This window comes from Battus philenor, unplaced genomic scaffold (assembly GCF_028537555.1).
Source record: "Battus philenor isolate CCGP_79_NKW_IND1 unplaced genomic scaffold, ilBatPhil1.0.hap1 SCAF_9, whole genome shotgun sequence".
Lineage (NCBI taxonomy): Eukaryota > Metazoa > Arthropoda > Insecta > Lepidoptera > Papilionidae > Battus > Battus philenor.
In genome coordinates this window covers 9,192,909-9,214,377 of record NW_027181759.1, presented here as the reverse complement: position 1 = coordinate 9,214,377, position 21,469 = coordinate 9,192,909, and the positions used below count along the sequence as shown (strand labels likewise).

The 21,469-nt window shown below is 31.9% G+C and overlaps 1 protein-coding gene and 1 non-coding gene across 2 annotated transcripts; both read left to right on the top strand.

Annotated features, from left to right (window-relative positions):
* Nucleotides 1-169: 169 nt before the first annotated feature.
* Nucleotides 170-21,282, top strand: LOC137932174 (uncharacterized). Its single transcript, XM_068775765.1, has 5 exons — nucleotides 170-341; nucleotides 17,322-17,596; nucleotides 19,470-19,546; nucleotides 20,549-20,708; nucleotides 20,997-21,282. The coding sequence occupies exons 2-5, from the start codon at nucleotides 17,410-17,412 to the stop codon at nucleotides 21,095-21,097; spliced, it is 525 nt and encodes a 174-aa protein (XP_068631866.1). The 5' UTR covers nucleotides 170-341; nucleotides 17,322-17,409; the 3' UTR covers nucleotides 21,098-21,282.
* On the top strand, nucleotides 8,583-8,739 carry LOC137932517 (U1 spliceosomal RNA). The gene has a single exon (XR_011109089.1). It is a non-coding gene; the product is annotated as a U1 spliceosomal RNA (small nuclear RNA).
* Nucleotides 21,283-21,469: the final 187 nt, after the last annotated feature.

Genomic DNA, 21,469 nt, shown 5'->3' with positions numbered 1-21,469 from the left:
AAACCTAACATGGGTGTATTTACACTAAGGAATTATAATTTGTGATTGCTCTTTTTTCACAAAAATTTTAAACTTAGTTCTAAAAAATGCACCATGACGCATTACCGCGTAATAGCCCGCGCAAATGTAGTGTAACATAGACGGCCATGTCTACATCATACTGGTGGGATTCGACGTGCGAGTGTGTCGTGTGGCTGACTGCGCTCCCAAACTCAGTTTCGAATTTGTGTTATTTTCAAAAGTACTCTTTACTATTTTCTTTTTATAATAAATACTTTCTCGCTTATTTGTGTTAGAAGCCGTGCACAAACAATTACAGTGTTTCATTCATGAAAACTGAGGTAAACGTTTAATATTTACTTTAATAAAATAGTTTTAATGTGTTGATAATTAGTTAATTATAGTTTTAGGATCATCTGTACGATAGACCTTGGTTCTGTTTTAGTATAATGTAGGCTGCGTCCTTACCTTGGACAGTATGACCGCATGAGACGAAGTTATTTTCGTTAATTTTATAAACAGATCTCGTCATAACGTTCCTTTATACTAAGAGTAAATTAAAAAAAAAAAAACATGTATATGTTTTCCAGAGCTCCGTATGTTTTCTATTTTCGGTTTTTACTGGATAGGAATTATTTGTATTTATAATATTGATATAAGTACAGAAATAAAAACATATTCTGTTATCTATGAATATAATCATCACTGCTCTTATAATGATCTTTGTTGTTTTACGTCATTGCTATAAAATTTTAATGCGTAAATTGTAATTATTTCGTTATTTAGCTACGTATGTATTAAAAATAAAACATATATTCAGTTTAATATTGACAACGGAATTGTTTTAGCTTTCTATTTTTGTTTTACTTTATTGTTTTAACATTTGTTAAATATTGGCTTGAAACATATGTCCTAAGTGATACGATAGATCAGCATCCCACGCAACTAACTGTAAACTATTAGCCAATTAAGACGATGAGATATTTTGTTTTTATTTCATTTCTAGAAACATGTTCGCATCATTACTCCGTTTCTAGTCTCTAGGTTTACTTTTATTCCTCCAATATTAATAACGTGTTAACCAATATCGGAATCCCACGTATAGTGTGAAATTTTATTTATAATACAAGATGTTACTACATTACCATAATTTAAATTCAAGTGAACCGATGCTTATGTGACTAAAATTTTTGATGTCCCACTGCTTTCGTTTCTTTTGTTTATATAGGATATGTTATAAATAATATTTTTTCGTTGCAATTAACGATCAAACTAATTAATTCGTCGCATAGTTCAATTCAGATTTCAATTTAGTGAACATAAATCATATTATATATCTTGATTGTAATTCGGATATTATCTTTTAAAATGAAACATGCATAGAAATTAAAGTTCCTAGTGAGATTTCACAGTTATGTTATAATATTTTACTTAAATTTACGATTTAATTAAAATAATGTGTGTTGTGCCCACAATACATACAATGCTGTTATTATTATTAAAAACAATCTAAATGTACACATTGAATTTTTGGCATCGTTATCTTATTGGCGTCGCGCCGTTCTGTTTTATTTACTTGTAAGAATCCGAAAGACACATCTGTAACGCTAGTATACAAAATAAACAAACCGTTAACTTCCTCTTTTCGTTTGAAAATTAGTTTTTAGGTCAATCACGTATATTTAAAAGTCTTGGATTTGTTTCGAATCATCTGGTGCAGAGATTAACGTATTGATAGATTTATTTTGACAAATAGGCCAAAAGTCTGTAAATAGATTCTCTGTATTATTATGTCTCCAATATTATGTTTGATAGAAGGCCAACGAGTTTTTTGAGTAATTTTTTAGTGAGTTACATATTAGGTCAAATTATTTTGTATGTTTATATCTAGTAATCAATGTATTTTTTATATCAAATATTTACAAACCGGATCGATTTCTTTCAGTATTTTAAGCGAATTACAATATGAACATTATCATTGTATGTTTTAATAAATAAATAATAAAATACATGGTACGAAAATTAAAAAATCTATAGATAGAAGATTAAATACAATTTTATTGTCTTATGTACTTGATAACTATTATCTTTGCTCTCTGCCGTCTATGTAGAATAATGCAGTAGCTATAGTTTAAAGTAAAGAATCATTATAGCAATGAATTTTTGTTAATATTGAACAAATTAGCGTTTAAGATACTGATGCCAAAAACTGATTTACCTATTTTGTAGTACGCCAACAAACTGTGCCTTTGAATTTTTTTTAAATTTGTTCACGTAAATAGTCATGTGTGATAATAGAAAAGTAAAATCACATTTCTCTTTACATATATTCAGTGATAGTAAATTAATGAAAGTAACATAATCGGAATAAGCTTTCACTTAGTATCTACAATTTTAGAAGTGTTTCGGTTTTTTATTACGTTTGTTTTTTTAACACTTATCTATAAACGTGATTTGCTATAAATAATAACGCAATAATTAAATTACCAATGTGTGTTCTCTAACTAATAATAAATAAGGTTAAGAATATTTAAAAAAGATTTTTAAACATCTCAAGGAACATATAGACACGCCAGTACCGGTATGGTCCGTATAACAGTGCTGGTCAATGTTTTTTTTTATTACGACATGAGATACGTGAGAACACGTCTACCCTTTATGTTCTCCTTACATGGTATGACAAGATGCGGTACCACTGGTATGTGAGCGAAGTGGTAATAGGACTAACTACCGTACGATTTCCCGAACTTTCTACATAGCAGTATAAGTAGATGAACACCTTGTCTATACACCATTGTTACCATTTAGGGGTTCTCGCAAGTGTTTCGAGTTTTCACCACGTTTGCTAATGCAATAAGAAAACTTAGAAACTGGGTTAACGAACACTAAACATATTTTCAAGTTTGTATTTCTAATTAGCATTCTTTAAAGAGTTCACTCGTTCTGATTACTAAACAAGTAAAGGTTTTATCTTTGAACTAATGACTATACTAATTATTTTATTGATTTTGAAAGTCTTCATTTTAACGAACGGTGTATATGAAATATATATCAAATATATCATATTAAGAAATTAATGTCATTCTACGAAGTTGCTCGACCCAAAACCTTCTTGTCCGGACCTCGTCTTTTCTATTATTTGAATGTTCTGAATTTGTTATTTCTGAACCTTGACTCGATCGATGCCTTACGGGAGAAATAATTTCAACGCGCAAGATGTCAACTGCTATGTAACGTAAGCGTAAGTAACAAAAGCCTACTCCTTAGATTTATCCCGGGCTACATCGAGCGTCTTCCGACGACTTAAGCACAGTGGTCTGTCTATCTTGGGGAGGGGTGTTCTACAATACCCTTGCCAGTCCGTGGTCTCCACTCCAGAACCTAAAGGCATTAGTGGCTCGCCCACTGCCACATCGTTTGTAGAGAAATTCCAAGCAAAGCTCTCTCTGTATCCCGTTAAATGTGTGCTTTCCGATGAGACCCGTAAAAAAACTTTCGGGAAAAATACGAATCACGTTAGTTTTAAATTAATTATTATCTATTACATAAAAGTTCTTCTGTTATAACGTGTTGGCAATCCATAACTTAAAGTAATAATAAACCTAAAATGTCTTAACCAAGATCGATGACTTATAAATTTAGATTTATTTATTATACATAATACTAAATTGATTCAAATATTTTTTTGATGTATTTGACATGTTTATCTCATTGGAACATACGTTTGAGTCTCGTGTCAAAGTTATTTAATTTAATTTCTCAACTTTTTAAATTGTTGTGAATATCTATCAGTTCATAAAATATAATACTTGTAACACTTGTATTGCGCTGTCAGTGTCAAAAACCTTAGTTGGATTAAGTTTATCTTGTCATTTATAGGGTGACTCATTGGATCTTGGATCTTCAATGAATTAAACCCACGTACTGCAATATGCCATGGCGTAGCGATTCGTTGCACTCGTGACTCAGTTCTGGCCTATAGGATTACACGCCAAAAGTAATGATGATGTCATTACAATTAATTAACCGGGTTTCTTTCGCTTGTGTATTGTTACTTTGGCGCATTCTCGTTTAATTTTTCGGCAAACCGATAAAAAATCAGTATTTTTTATTTTATTTATAGATATCAATCGCTATGTGTGCCGGTTATCACTGAATTCTGTAAAATCAAATTCAAAATATCGTTATCCGTGTGGACATTTACACACACTTTTGAATAGTCGATTATTTTAATATTGTATGTATTAAGTTAACAGTTGTTTTGTTATAAAATGAAATTGAACAATGTTTGATGTATATAGTTATGTTGTGGAACTTTATACGTAATATAATATTGGAAAAAAATTTATATATAATAATAGAGAATGACTATAGATACGAACATGCAAGACATTTATAAATATCATACATTTTATTGACAAACCATTAAAAAAATAACATTACCATCATGGGCATAAAATTTACGTGAAGGTGTTTTATTTATTTTCATTTTATTTGCACGAATACACGTTCGTGACTAAATTAATTACTTTTGATTTTTTAGTTTTTGTTAATATATTTGAATCTTCAATGACTGGACAAAATTGATTCTTTTTTATAATTTAATAATGTATTTTCAAATTAACTATACTAACGAGATAGTTTATACAAGGTGTTTAGTCATAGGTGTGAAAGCTTTAAGGGGTGAAAGTATAGCTCATTTGCTACTATTATTGTACACCCTATTCAATAACGGTTTCATAAATAATAAATTACCTAGTGACAATATAATAAGAAAAAGCTTTTTAAAAATCCTTATCACTATGTAATGTATTATACTTTTCAATCAGTTTTCAAAAGTGCAAGGAGTGCAAGAATGTACCGCCAGACATTAGCTTGCCGCGACCCAAGAGCAAAAAATTAATGTAACATATTTAAGAGTGTTTTTCACTTTATACAAGGTGACTATAAATATGTGTAAAAGCGTAGTTTTGTTGCTGATAAGTTAATTACCCATATAAGTCGTTTATCTCAAACAATCTTGTTTAAACGTTTTGTATTCTTGTTGTACGTGAATTACATTCTTTTTTTCCAACATGACAATGAAAAAAATAATAAATCAATATTTTTATCGTATAGGACGAAATCCTTGTCCACTACCGAGAACAACACGATCACCTCGGCCAATGTTATGTTCTTGAGGTTTGATTGCCTATAAACAGACATGCGCTGTACAAGTAACTGCGAACGGTTAATTTTCAATGTCATTGTCATAGTTCTGCTTACGCGCACGAGGTTACACGGATTAAGTCATGTGTTAGTCATTCTCGCCCTTTGCGGGTTTTAATTAAATAAAAATGGAGCTATTTAGCCAGTGATATGGGCCAAAAGAATCGAATTGAAACGGTAAGAAAAAAAAAGTGTTTTAATAGAAAATATGGATATGAGAAAAGTAATAGCAATATACTAAACGTTTCCTTGTTGTCATTATATTTTTGTTAAGAATTAATTACACTCGCCACTATATAAGACAGAAAACTATTTCTGATTATTATTGAATACCTACTTAACCTCTCTTACAAGTGGAATTTCGCAAAATCTGTAATTTTTTGCTGATCTCCACACGGCAAATTTCAGGTCCCTAAGTCTTATAATTTCTAAGATATTTTTATGAGTCAGTATACAGATGAAAATGTCTTATTTATATATCTATTTATTTAACTAAGAAACTTTAGTAAAATGACTTTAAATTTTGGTGTATGGGTTTGTATTTTTTATATTGCACTGGTCGTTAGCAGAAAGCATCGCGGAATGTTCTTTGTTATCACTGGCGACGTTATGTTTGCCATTTAAATACATCGTTTAAAGCTGTAAGTGCGTTCGTCCAGTCGTGGTGACGTCATACCACGGCCGGAACGACCTTAGGTTATCAATGTAAGGTTGAGCCGGTAAGAAGTAATAGATCTTGTAGCAAATTAATCTGTAACGAAATGGTAACAAAGTCATCCGTAATGAAATATCAATAATATGAGTTATGGTCTGTATAAATATATACTACACACCAAAGGTTGCTAAGGCCAATTTTTATAGTCTCTTTTCGTAAAATACCAAAAACACATATTTTTATATCCATTACAAACACACAGAGTAAATTAAAAACATCTGTTGGCACTGATCAAAACCAAGAAAGGTGCGTTACTTCAATATCATGTATGTCAAAACATTACACCAAAACATAATCATGTTATTGAAGTCATATATTTTATTACTGCGACATTAAATAAGTGAACTGAAAAAATTTAAACACTATTTTTTTAATCCATCGACAGGGGCTAATTAATATCTTTTAACACAACATAGCATGAAAATGGATTGTACGTTCAAATAAACATTACCGACATATCCGAGATGTTTGATATCGTCGATTCTGTCTATAGATGCCTAATGCAAATCATAGCCTCCCTCAAAGTTAAGTTTAGTTTTAAAATTACTGTTTCTCTTTCCTTCTTATTCTCAGACAGTTAATTTAATTGATGGGTTTGATCATATTATTTTTAAAAATACCGATTTCGTAATAACATTTGTCAGTGTAGAACATTTCCATAATCAATTGAATAAGCAATAATGTCATACATGGAAGTTGTAAGGTCTGCCAGCGTTTAATGAATGGTGACAATGACGTTACACGTATTTAACCTCTATCGTCATTATGCATTAATTGTTTTAGAACGAGTGTGACCTAACAAAACAGTCAACAACGAAATATGTTTGACTTTGCGCAATTATTATTAAAACTTTTTTTAACTAAATGTTTATGTTACTCGCAGTAATTTTTAATCATAATGCATGTTTATTTAATTGATGTAGACTTGATTTAACAAAATCGTCGCCAAAATTATCATCATAATTTCATTCGTAAGTTGTCCACGGCTGGACATTACCCTGTAACTTTCCTATAAGACTAGTTGGATCCAGCGTGGTCTGAATACCTTTTCAAGGTCGCCTCTCTAGCTTGTGAATGGACGTCCTTCACTCCGCTTGAGGGTCTGTATTCTCAACTACTATCTAGCTGGCTGGCTATCTGATCTGAGCTCTTTGTTACGTCAACTTATCGGTTATTTTCACCGTTCTACAGATCTATTAATTGCTGATTAGACTTTGTAGATAAATCTATAACATAGCCCCTCTATTGCACGATGCGCATCTGTGAGCTTTCCAATAAGACCAGAGAAAGCGACATATGTACTAAGTGCTTAATAAACTAACGAATTAGGCAGGGGTGTCCTATGCTACACAGTAAGCCGGTAGTGGCGGAGGGCCCGTCTAAGCCTCCACATTCAAAATATGTTGCCTTTAAGTCGTCATGTGAGACTCATAATGAAACGTAACGAATAAGGCAAATGTCCGAAACGTTAACAATGCCATTATGCGAATCTCAGCATTTGTAAATAAGATTATTTTTATCCAACATGCTTGCAATGTAATGGAATGTTATGAATACACATCGTTATTTCGGAACAGTGACGTCAAAATAGGGAAACGTGGGGCAATCGGCACAGATCGCTGTTTAAGTAATTGTTATTTTAAAAAATGACAGCAAATAAAAAGAATACTGCAATTAGAGTTTTTGAACTTTCATTTCATTCATCTCGCTTAAACATTTACACAAAATTTTACATATACCCATAAATTTTTACATAATATTCCCATTATTTATACTGTTCCAATTGGTATCATCATCTTTTGGTACTTGTGATAATTCACTGCATTCAATTAATATGGCACATCGAGCAAAAGAGTAAAATTTATGACGAAAGTCGGCTAAGGTCTTTTTGTCGAGCGTTGTCTTAGTCGCAGTACTCGTCTACTAAGCATAGTTGAATGCGATAAAAGTACGTAAAGAAAAAGATTTAAATTATATTTGTCTTCATATACACTTACATAAGATCGTTACAGTTGAAGTAGTAAGGTTTTACGCACCGTAATTCAATATCGGTGAGACAGTTCATTGAATTGAAAGCAATGGCCGTCGATCAACATCTGACGCTGGGAACGAATGCGCTGGCGGAGCGTAAGGAATGCGTACGGCTTCACATGTGCCTTAACTCACGCATGCTTTATGTGTGAACCCACCGGATAATGCAGTTTCCTTTTGTTATAAACAAGTCGTTCAGTCTTTACCGCCAAAATAATTTATGAGAAATTGTTTTTTTTTTTTACTATTTTCACTTACACAGTGTAATTGTTTATAGACGTAAAAGCTTTAAGGAAGTGAATGAATGAATAATTCACACAAGCTAATTTGATTAATTTATACTACACCTTATTCAAAAATCAATGATTTCAGAAATGAATAACGTAGTTAGAAAATGAGTTTTTAAAGTTTGGAATGCCACTTATTAAATTTAATTCTTGTTTACTATCTGTCCCTGAAGACTATTTATTATTATTGTACTACCAGAAGCTAATTATTTTAAAACGTTTCATATTACTTAGAGATAGATGTAAAAGCTTTTTGCTGACAAATGAGCTTTACATCACTCTGTATTTAGATCCATTGCAGTAAAAAGTTGTTAAAGCATGATCGATAATATTAGTTTATTATACTTACCTGACGTAGGGAATACCGTGATCATGAAGGCGGATCCCTAAGACCGAAATTGTGGACTACGGTTAGGTTGTGCCTTACGATTATCTCTAATGTGAATAACTCAGACGCGTAATTTTTGGTAGTGGGGTATGCGTTCGCACCATTTCCAAAAAAAATGATTATTCAAATAATTATGTAAGCGGTGTATTAATTTAGAGTAGAAGTAGTACAAACAAAATAGAAAACTGTATTTTGTGTTAGATATATATACCTGTCAGAACAGCGTTTACAAATACTGCGTTATGTTTTGCATTCATAAATTTGCGCTGTTTCCTTAATAGATTTCATCTGTAATAGTTTTAAATCTTAAAATGAAAAATATATGTTTCATTATTCATTCAGACACTACTAATCATAAAATTAATAAAAACATTTAAAAATTATATTTTTACATATTAAATTATCATAATTAGCGTAAACACTGGATACAGGCAATTTCCAAGCACATTTCAAACGAACTATTTGAAATCTGTGGAGGAGGTCTATGTCCAACAGTTGAGGTCTTACGGCCGAAAGAATCATGATGAAATACAGTTTAAACATTAATACTTTAATTAAGTACAAAATCTAATGATTTAATTCACCAGTCAAACAAAGTAGTCATTACTGTGATGAAAAAGTAAGGTGAAATTGTCATTTAAAACTCCCGGGAAAGGTAGGTAATATTTTTTCCTATGTTGGTAGAACTATCCATAACATTTGCCAAGTGTGTGTTAGTTAGAAGTTGGAATATCATTTGGCTCAGCCCAAATCATTTTGAAAGATGGTTTGTGTATCAAACTCGTCAGGTCTCGATTGGTGCCAAAATCGCTTCACGTTTTTTTGAAAAAAAAAAATCGCTTGATCTGTATCTGAATTGAATATTAACTATTTAGCAAATTCAAAAAGCCAACGCAAGAACGCCGTTTTAACACAAACGAGGAGATTAAAACCGAATCGAAAGTCTTGAAGGCTATATCGGCAAAAGACTATTCTGTCTGCTTCCAGGACAGGAAAAAACCTCAGTAAACTGTGTTTAATCGGACTGGGATTACTTTGAAGAGGATGTAATCGATCTGGAAGAATAAATAAAAAAATTTCATTTTATAATCAAATTCACCTTACTTTCTGACCACATATTATATAATAAAATAGTGCAGTTGGATGCATCGAACTAAGAGTTGAGAGAGATCTAGAGACTTGAGAATATGTTTTCGGACAAAATTTTAATAAAACGTTTCTTGGAATATTATAGCGTGACATGGCGTCAGCACTTTTCCGTTTAGTTCAAGAATCTCAAGGATTCAAAAAAGAGATTTTATATATGGATGGCATTTATATTCAGAATGTTTAGTTAAGAAACTTGATTCCTATTAACCTAGGTTTTCGTATTTCAAAATTGATTCTTTAATAAGCGCCTAGCGGTTCTGGATACTCTGGAAAGATAGATAGGATAGTTCTAGAAAGATTGTTAAGAGGAAAATAGACTGTCCGCAATTATTATAGTGTTAATATTGGAGTATAAGTTCGGTATCTACGTGCTCCAATCACTTGTTTTTGCCTTCCTCATTGGAGATCCAGGTTCGGCTCGCGAATATGCTGAGAACGAACGCTGTTGTAATAATGACATGTTGCTTATTCTGTACATCGCTTTTGTTGCAATGTTTTAAATTGTCTACCTGAAGTCTGTCCTAATCCTCAGTATACCACTGGAATAAATTACTGCAATATCCTTCTGACACACATTTTATCGTTCATTTATTACTTAATTTTTAAGTTATGTTTATTTTTATATTATTGTAAATTATAACAACTGTAGGCGGACCAGATTTAATTAAATAATATAAATATCAATACGAAGTGCTTAGAGACAAGATATACACAAGCGATTTTTAGTGTATATCTGGTTATAGGTTCCAAAAAAAGTGTTTTGTCTTCGTTTTAGCCTCCTACATGCTCACTACAGGGCATAGGCCTCCTCTAAAATATCTAAGAGGGATATATACCCTCATCCACTATGCTTGGCAGGCGGGTTAACGAAGACATTGTGGTATTGTGGAACGCAGTGGACGCTGCTGCCTATCCTCTAAAAACTTGTTTTCGAATAAATATAAATAATATTGAATTAATAATAATAATTTAAATAAATTGCGAATTATAATTAATTCTCCATAATCAATGCACAAAGTAAATACGATCGCATATCTCAGTCCACTACCGCGAAAAAAGTGTGTAAAGCGATACAATTTGCAAACTGTACTTTTTTTAAGAAGTTTTGATAATATTTTTCTTTTAAATTTTTAACCTTATTACGGTCAAAATGGATAAATATTTAAATTATCTGTTATCTTAATGAATTCACAAAATATGGAAGCCATGACAATTTCTAATGAAAAGGTGATACAAAGAAATATATATATTATTGTATTGTTTTACATAAATGTTTAGGTTACCCTGTAGATTGAAATAAATATAATAAAATAAAAATGTTTCCTAACATCGGATAAAACTAGGAACAATTATAAAGTAGTTGGGTCAGTCACGATTAACGACGTATAGACAATTACGTAATACAGAACAAAGGCTTGTGTTACTCGACTCAAACATGGCGTCTTATTATGCATCGGTCTTGTACTATTACGATTGGACATCGCATTTAATTATATTCCACATTTTATATGCATACCGTGTACTGTTGTTGACAGTAGCTCGACAACAATGTTTACAACATTACTCAAATTTACTTAGATTAATTAAATTTTACGAAAAACAGTATCAACTATACTTTTTTTTTAAAACCCGATAATAAAATACTGTCTGTTGTTAAGAATGATATTTTTTTATTTTACATTTATATTTCAATTTACCTAACGTATCAATATTAACTTAGTATGGAAAGCACTATTAAAAATCATTTTCCAATTTGTCGGGTGAGATGAATAACTAAGCTTATTTACTGGTAGTTATTTAAAGTGCTAAATTTATTTAAACTATATTTTAGGAACTTTTTGAAGCCGTCTCTATAGTTTCTTTGTGAAATATTAAAGCAAATATGAATATGATAATCCAATCATGGCCTATGACGCCTTAAGCATTATCATGCATAGCATATAGCATAGCATTTATAGCAATATATATTCTTGTATTTTGAACTCTTCCTCGCGTTCTAGAAAGTACAAAAGTTTAAGCTAAGCGCTTTCAAAGCTCTGCCTTCTTAAGGCCCGTGATGAGATTAATGCAATTGGCATTTATACCAGACACAAAGCAGCGTTAAAAATTACATCGACTAGTCGCTTTCGATCTAGAGACATTTCATGTTATACTGACAAGAAAAGAATGTTTCTCCTGATAAAAAAATATAATCCTCTGTTTCTATAGCCACGTCATAACTTGAGAACGCCTTTTACGATTGCATTCATCTTTTTTTATAAATTTCTTAATAATTGTAGCATAAGTTTCACGTGAAAAAATTTAGTAAAGTGCGCCGGAATTTTGTCACTTGACAAAAAAAAATTTGACAGTTCTCTTTGCTCCGCTCAGTACTTATCGATCGCAAATTAACATATTTATTTTCTATTCGAATGCTTATAAATTTTTGCAGTAATTTGGAACAGTTTACAATATGAAGCACTATAAAATAAGAAATGATTATTCGAATAAGACTCTGATTTTATTAACAATAGATTCAAATATTACATTGACGTCCTGTAGGCAAACCTGTTAGTGCCGAATAATATACGAGTAGCAAATACCTATCTTTAAAAAGTAACTGTTTCTACAATGTAAACACATTGAATAAAACGAACATGTTTCAGTTTGTTAATTAATTAGTAACGTGTTAACCACATTTTAACGTCTCAATTTACTTCCAGAAACTTTTAGTGAACACTATATGGCATATTGTGTTACGCTGAATCGGTTGGATAATGGCTTCCATAGTGCTAAGGTGTGGCTTTCACCGTGACCGAGGTTGTTCTTTAAGTAAATAGCTATAGAAGGGGACATTTAACGGGGGACTGTCTGTTCAAACTAGGTCGGGTCAATGTCAGGAGACTGATGGGGACGTATCAGCGCTTTAGTACTACCTTTATAAACCCTTTTACATGCCGTAAACTCACTCTTATTTCTTTCATTTTCAAATGAACTAAAAATTTTGTTACTGACGAGTTTAACCCGGCATTTTTTATATTATTGCCCTACAAAATTTATTTTTTTACGCCCTACTTAGTACTGCCCTATATTTTGGCAGCAACTCTAAGTGGTCTCGAGATGGAACGGGACATGTCTTGGCACATTAGTGGAGGACACCTATGAGTTCCGTAGTATATCCGGCGGCCTCTCTAAAGGTACCGAAGACGACCACCCCTCCGAAACCAAAAAATTTTTTTTATAATTTTCACGAGTTTTAATAAAAATGTAATTACAGTACCCGGCGATAAATATTACACATCGACCTTTGGAAAGAAACAATCGGCTAATTTCGGCTTCGTAGAGTTTTATTTCTGTCCCACACTAGCTATGTGACGTTTTTCAGTCGTCTATCGTTGGGTATTGTACTACACTGTTGATAAAAAAATGTTACTTTTAGCATAACTTACAAATTTTTTTTTTCAAACGACATCTCGGTAATAAAATGAACGTAACTGAAAACAATAAACATAAGTTTCACAACAATATTGCATTATAAATATTGACTGTGCTTCAGAAGTTACTCCAGAATTAGATGCGTTAGCCAATACAGATCGATAGCGGATCTAAATGTTACGTCACTGGCTGCCATTGCCTTGCTCTGGATATGTACGATGAATCATATACACAAAATAACCCTGTAAAAAGTATTCAAATATTTTCATAATCTAATTTACGTTATATGTTGTATATTTCTTTTATTTGCCAACACTGTCCAGTTTATCATCTAAACACTGTCTTTTCATTTTGTTGAAAGAATATTTTTTCTGAGATTAAAATGTTTGTACACTTTAATCCAAAAAATATTGGTTCAGTATTTACTTTCATAGATCCAAAGTAACTTTTTAATATTCACAAGAGTATTTTTTTTTGCTAATTTAATTACGACTATATACAATATATGTAATTAAATGATTCACTATTATATTGTTTTTTATTATCATTACATAACACGCACATTACAACTATTTATATGTAATGACACAAATAGTATTAATTTATTGGAATACCTCTTTAGTAGTCTAACTCCGATTTTAAAATTTATGCTACAAACTTAGACAGACATTAGATGAAAATGGAGCCACAGATATATTCATCACATTTTTCATACACAGAACATTATATAGATTATAAATAGTCGTCATCATTATCATAATTTCAGCTTATGACGTCCACTGCTTGACACAGGCACCTCCCTCATAGATTTCAGATAAAATAAGTTGGAAGCGGCCTGCATCCAGCCTTTTCGACCTTAACAAGGCAATCTGTTCATCATATCCTACCTTACGACCCAGATACCCATCTCAATATATCTTATGATACTTTAAATTCATTGTACACAAAACCATGCTCTCTATAAATATATAGTACATAACTATACCAAAATAAAATACAAATGTAGTGCTACTTTTATTGTCACATATGAACACTTTTTGCTTAGCTCGGCTTGAGGTGGCACTTACTACCAAGAAAATACATTACCACACCCCAAAAAAGAGTAACAAAGTTAAACATCGGGTGTGATACTACAATTTGCGACTCTTGACGGAAGTTCACTGCGGCTCTGTTGGCATATATAAAAATACAGTTTCCGCGCGGGTCACGAATGACGTGTAACCTAAACGAAGTTTTTGGAAACCAAAGCTCGATGGCTCGCTAAGGAGCTTCAGCTTTTGCCGATACGAAATACTTTATTACCAGATTGTGGATGTATATTGCCGTTCACAAATGATGTTTTCTTGTTAGCATTTAAATCTTCACTGGGTTTGAGATGGTATAACACTGCAGACAGTTAACCTGGTTCTTTTTACTTACACATTACTTATTCAACCATATAGAGTGTATATAGCTTAAGGGAACATTCCATGGAGCGACTGGTGGCAAATAATTCCCCGCGGGAAAGAACTCTGTTAGGGCTGTCACTCGAAACACACTTAGTATTACGATTCAAGGATGCCCGCGCGAACCGAACCACGGCTTGATTAGTTGCTACCTATAGTACTAGAGATTTTTGACTTTGCGGACTTAAAGTACGCGTGCTCAAACCACCTTGCGGGTGGATTTCGTAAAAAGCCTCTGAGCCTATAGTTCCAAAGATATCATGATGAATCAGTACATGGGTGGAAATCTCTTATGTTTATGGATAAAGTTGGTGTTACTTAAGACATAAAATCCTTTAACATTGCATTCGCTCTTACCTTACGTTTCTATGGTTACGTTGCACACAGTATGATATCCGTATACAGTGTGACTGGTTATAGGTGTAAAGGGCTGTATGTAATTCATTTGCAGTCCATTGATGTACAGTACACTCTGTCCAAAAATATATGGTTTCAGATATAATTGATAACGTAATTATATTATAATAAAAGAGTGTTATTAAAATTTGGTCTACAATAATTTCAAATTAATTAATGTTTATTCTCTGTCTCTGCAGAATAAATTGCGAGTAGTTGCTAGCCTGTGATATAAAATATTAATAGAAAAAAAATATTAATATAACATATTTCAAAGAGATCATTTTATACAAAATGATTGAAAATTGGTGTAAAATATTAAAGCATTTTGCTAACAAATGTGCTACACATTCTACCCTTAAAAAGCTTTTATACCAAACAACCTGTATATTGTTTAAAAACTGACGGGTGAATAAAAACAATGAACAAAAACAAATTGAAATAATATCAAAGATCGTTTATCAACCAAGAAATTGTAGTTACCAGAAATAACAATTTACTCGCGGAGTGAGTCTGACCCAATAATGTACGAAAGTAGGTCTGGTAAACATTTTATAGAAGAATATTACATATCTCAGATACCCATATTATTTAAAAATAAGTTTTAATATAAATGTTTATCAATTAACGTTTAACAATTTTGTTTACAATTAATTAAGTTGTAATATACATACAGTATAATTTTTTAGTTTAATTATAGATTTTTCAATTTATTTACTTTATTTTCTACAGAATCATTTAATGGCTACATCAACCGAAGATTGCCAATAGTTATTAACACGAGAACGTGAAAAAACTAGTATTACATCCATGTATGTATTTAATCTATGCATTTTAATAACCTGTCTTTATAAAACTGTAAATATTAGCAACCTAATACCAATTTTTCGCTGTTTGTAGTTGGTCGTTTTTGATATATCCAAAATTGAAATATCCAGTAAACAAGCCGTAATAACTAACATATACATGTACATATATAAATATGTTAGTTATTTTATTGTAGTGTTATATTCTTTAAGATGTGTGAAATGTCTATTTAAAATAGTTATTTTTTGTGTTAAAATTAAAATTGTAATCTCTCTGACAATTTATTTAAGAGTAAAAAGAATACTGTATAATAGAACGTAAAAAAACTTAACCTAATGCAAACACAAAACCAGTTTGACGAGAAAATAATCACTTCCATCTCTTAACTAGATAATGGCCGGGAGCCACGCGTTTACGCTACGGAAGCAGTTCAATGTCACTCGCCCACGACACGCGCCGCTTGTGCTCGCGCAGCAACAAACATATTCATTTTTAGTCACTATTTATTTACAATAGTAAACGCGATGATGTAACTACTATGTAATTGGCACCGAGCAAATTTTAACCAATTAAGCCAGAGGATGACACTTAATATAAAAAAGACATTTTGCCAAAATCTTTATATACGGTATCGGCACAGTCTACAGAAATATTTGTTTATGTATTAGCCGAATAACATTAAAGCCCTACCCAATATTTTGTGAGAAAATAGGTCTGGTAGACATTTTATGGAATCTATTTCATCTCAGATGCTATTATTAATAATGAGGAGATAGATCCCCAAAAAACTAAGGTCACCGATGTACCTTGAAGAATTGCACGACTGTAGTGGTAGTAGACGCTCGTCAGACGGCTGTTGAGGCTAGAAGGTTCTCGAGTGGCAACCACGTCTCGAGGCGTGAACTCTCGCTAGGTGGACCTAATACGTAGTCATAGTCAAGGTTGTGAAAAGTCGCTGGATGCAGGTAGCACAAGACCAGTTATCGTGACGATTTTTGGGAGAAGCTTTTGCCTTGAAGTGGGCGTATACCTGTTAACATCATTAGATGATGATGGTGACTGTTAATAATAAAACACGACTTTTTTATTCAGTACTATTAAATTAATTATACTAAAGTCATCATTATATCAGCCGTTGGACGTCCACTGATATATATATATATATATATATATATATATATATATATATATATATATATATATATATAAACAGATTTCATTTCAGGATCGGTTGGAAGCGGCCTGTTATTCTATATTCTTAAATTTTGGAAATCTAAAGTAGATACTGGAATCAGTTTTTAATTTTATTCATAATAAAATACTTCGTTGAATATTCGCTTTCAAGTAATTCATTAGTTTCTCAAGGATAATATTTTTATATTTACGAAAAACCGGTTCAAATTCTTAATTGCTTGTCTTAGCTAGAAGTCGCGTTCACTGTGCGCTATAATATTATTTTAAAAATAGCTTTTTTTTTGCAGATTGCGATGAGGCGGTAGAACCGAGACAAAATAAATCAGTTGTACGTTATACAGACCACAGAAAAACGAAATCAGTGTAAAGGGTGAAATGGGGCGATTGCAAAAATGTTGCTGTTGTGCCTCAACAAGAACGGGCACGCTTATCACCGCGACGCTGGGCATCATCCTGTCAATCATCACCATCATCACTGTGTGGGTGGTGAACCGACACGAAGTCTCTTTCAGAACCTTCATATTTGCCGAAGAGTTTGATAAGAAACTTGCGGCATTGGACAGTAAGTTTCTTTTGGTATTAAACTAGTAATTGTTAGTCATAAGTTATACTACATACATATCTACATTTATGTCCGCAACAGATTGGTTTTAATAAATATCTGCGATTGTTTATACTGTTTTCGATAACTTTACATGTATAATTTCGTATGTGTTTATTAAATAACGCATATGGTTATAATCAAAGAAAAAGTAGTATTAATGACATATTATGAAAAGCGCTCTCGTTTCAAAATATCTCGGGATTTAAATACCCAAGTGAGGCGTCAAACTACATTTTTGGGCAGATATGAAACGTGGAAAACGAAAACTTTAATTTGATTTTATCTATTATAATTGAAACCAACTATGTAACTTCCTTGAGAATAAATTATTTTAGGCATTTTATTTGTTTACTTACTCTCTTTTCACATTGTGTGAATAGCGGACTTAATACATTATAAGCATTCTCTTTTACAACCTAGAGTGGTGGAGAGATGACAAATAGGCAGGTATATCAATGTGATAGAAAAATAATACAATACATAAAATACTTATTATTATCTGGTTACTAGTAAATTCATAATTATATATAAGGAGGATACATTATACGTAGAAGTGACGGCCGTTGAGGCCGAAAGGTCTGAGTGACCAGCCGGTAGACGCGACGCGAGCAGGCTACCGCCAGCTGGACCGACGACGTAGTCAACGTCGCAGGAAAACGCTGGATACAGGCTACACGAATCCAATAATCGTGGCGACCTTTTAGGAAGGCCCAGGTCTTGCAATGGACGTCAATCGGCTGATATGATGATGATATGATGTGTACATTAATCATGCGTACACTGTATATATACATTCCAATAACCAATCTTTGGTTATAAAACCTTTTGCTTAAAGTAACACATATAATATTACTTATTATCTTACGTAATATTTATTAGTATTATGATGAATAAACATCGGAATAGTTTACGTATTGATACAATTTTGTGGTTAGTGAACAGTCAGAATTCCCGTTATTCTTGCTGATATATTGTGAATGAAATGCGGTGCGTCATCGCCTTATCGACACGGCTAAGAGTTAATGTCACTCCTCAGGGCGTTACGAATATAGATTTTATATGGTTCCATAAAACCTAAACTGGCGATTGAGGACTTAGCGTAGGCGAACCGAAAATTAAACGCTTACCGTTCAAACCATTACAAAAAAATATCTCGCTTGTTGACTATTATTAATCTTATATATTTAATGTTAAAAACACCATCATACACACAGGCGCCAACTGCAAAACATAGGCTACCCCCAAAGATCGCCACGATGACTTGCGCTGAGCGTATCCAGCGGCTTACCGCGACCTTGACTACATACATAGAGGGGGACCTCCCATGCTGCGTCTACCGGCTTCTGGTCGCCATTCGAGAACATTTCGGCCCCCACAACCATCGGTTGCATGAGCAATGAGCCCCGCCTACTGCCACTTCAGACGAGCAATGTCTGAACCAGTAATAGGTCCACCTTATGTACAAAAATTAAACGCCAATAGACTTTTTCGAGTTGTAATTTTATATTACTTCAATGCACTTAGATTGGTCATAAATAATGTTCGCAATAAAAAAATATAATCTTACATTTTTAGAATTTATCGTAATTATATGAATATTTATGTGTTTTCTCTCATTCTCGACAATCGCCAAATATTTAATTGGTTATTATGATGGAGTGAGGTAATATCTTTATAATAAATTTCAATTTTTCGCCGTTAAAATTCACTTATATATATCACTTATAAATATATACATATATATGTATATATATATATATTATGATATAATTAAAATTACCAACTCATTATATTATAAAAGTAATTAAATATTTTTTTTTGTCTTTTTCAGTTCCAAGGATTATACTGACAATTAACTTATGCTTTACGATTTTAATTTGCTTTCTGCTGATCATCGCTGTACACAAGGTGAGCTTAATTTATTACGTTTATTTTTTATTTCAGGTAAAAAATTACATGTAAACATCGTAACCTTTTAGTGTTTCATCAATACCGTCTTAACTTTTTAAATACACTTGAAGTTTTTAATACACTTTTAACTATGGTTATTTTTATAAAAATGTTAGGTATATCAAACACATTTACTACCTCTTCTATTTATTCTATTTTAAAATGTGATAAGTCAACCAAATTATTACCGACTGTGCGAACGAAGGCTGCTGAGGGTGTACTGGAGCATAGTTCCTGTAAAAAGATCTTACATTACATTAGTAAATGAGATTATTATTACATGCATAAAAATATAGAAAGTGTTGTGAAAAACACTAATTAAAACTATTCACTTTTTTTCTGAATCACCAATGGTTTCTTACTAATAATTACTTTAAAAACCCTTTTTGTTGCATGCTGTACCAGAAGTCATTTTCGGTAAGAAGCTTTAATACAGATTATAAATAAAATGTTATTGTGAACAAGATTTTTATGAAACCAAGGAACATTAGAATGTATAACGTGTATTTGATGTTAAGTGATCCATGCCACCATATAATCTGTTTTACTCAACATAAAAATATGCAGCATTGACTTTTAAATTTAGAATACTAAAAAAATGACAGACATTTACAAAGAAACACAAAACAAGAAAAGCTCAATAAGAATAAGTTTTTTTTAAATGTCAACTTGTAATGAAACAAAAATTTCGTCGTATAAAGCATTTCAATTAAAATATAATCACATTAGTACAAAAAAGTTGCAGAGTCCGAAATAAAAAAAAATTATGATTAATCTTGTAATCATTCTAAGATACGGTTTATGCATTTATTTTTCTATTAGGCTGCAATAAGTCAATAAATTTTAATAGTACTAAGTCTTCAGGAGCAGCTAGTTTATAATACAATTTTACTTAGTCTATGGTCGTTTTCATTTTAAAGATGTTTTTAGAAAATAATATGACTTTTTAATTTATTGCAGAGACGCTCGTGGCTTATGCTGCCATGGGTTGTGCTTGGAATTGTGCTCGCGATTGGACTACTCATTAGTGTCCTGCACACTGCTATCACATACTATCTCGATGAACAGGATCACGTTATTCTTGCGACTATCATTCTAATTGGTGGACTATTATATTTATGTAAGTATCTTTATTTATATTAACATCTAAATACGATTAATTGTACATGCTATGAATTACCACATATAAAAGAGAGTACATTATATCGAATCACCTTAAAAATACAGTTTAAAATCGCTTGCTCTGGATGTACTGCAGACCACAGGGATCATTATCATTCATCTATAATTTGAAAAAGTTCATTCTTGATAAAGTTTTACAGTATTAAGTCATTGCAACGCTAATCTGTAAAAGAAAATAATTGTTTTTATAGTATTTAATTTTAATATTTATTTTATTTCATTTCAGGTCTTTACTTATATCTGTGGGCAGTTGTGTTCAGCCACTACTTGGACGTACGTGATGAGGAAGAACGAGGTCGATACAGTAAGGCTCCATACAAACGCTAGTCAGGATGACCTTAGCATAGTAATAATTATCGTACACTGTCAGCAGTACAAATGCAATAAGTTAATATATTGATATGACTGAATAAAAATAATTGTAATTAAACCGAGCTCCGGTAGCGTTTGATATCTATGACAATTAACTTTGCATGAACAATTACATACGTACTTGACGAAAAATAATATTTTTAAAAATAGCATTATAACAATGATACATTTAAAAGCCCAATGATTTTATGTATCATACAGTTAAGTACATTTAAAAGTCAAATCTACTACTATTAAAATAATAACAAAGATTAAAAACAAATACGAAAATAAAAGTACAGCATAATAAATATCGTGACAACGCTTAATCGTGCCTTAAATAGTATA

What these genes read in the sequence shown, in the direction of transcription:
- LOC137932174 (XM_068775765.1), top strand. Translation starts at nt 17,410, where the DNA reads ATGGGGCGATTGCAAAAATGTTGCTGTTGTGCCTCAACAAGAACGGGC. An exon ending in TGATCATCGCTGTACACAAG is followed by an intron (nt 19,547 to 20,548) that starts GTGAGCTTAATT and finishes AATTTATTGCAG; the next exon opens with AGACGCTCGTGGCTTATGCT. An exon ending in TGGTGGACTATTATATTTAT is followed by an intron (nt 20,709 to 20,996) that starts GTAAGTATCTTT and finishes ATTTCATTTCAG; the next exon opens with GTCTTTACTTATATCTGTGG.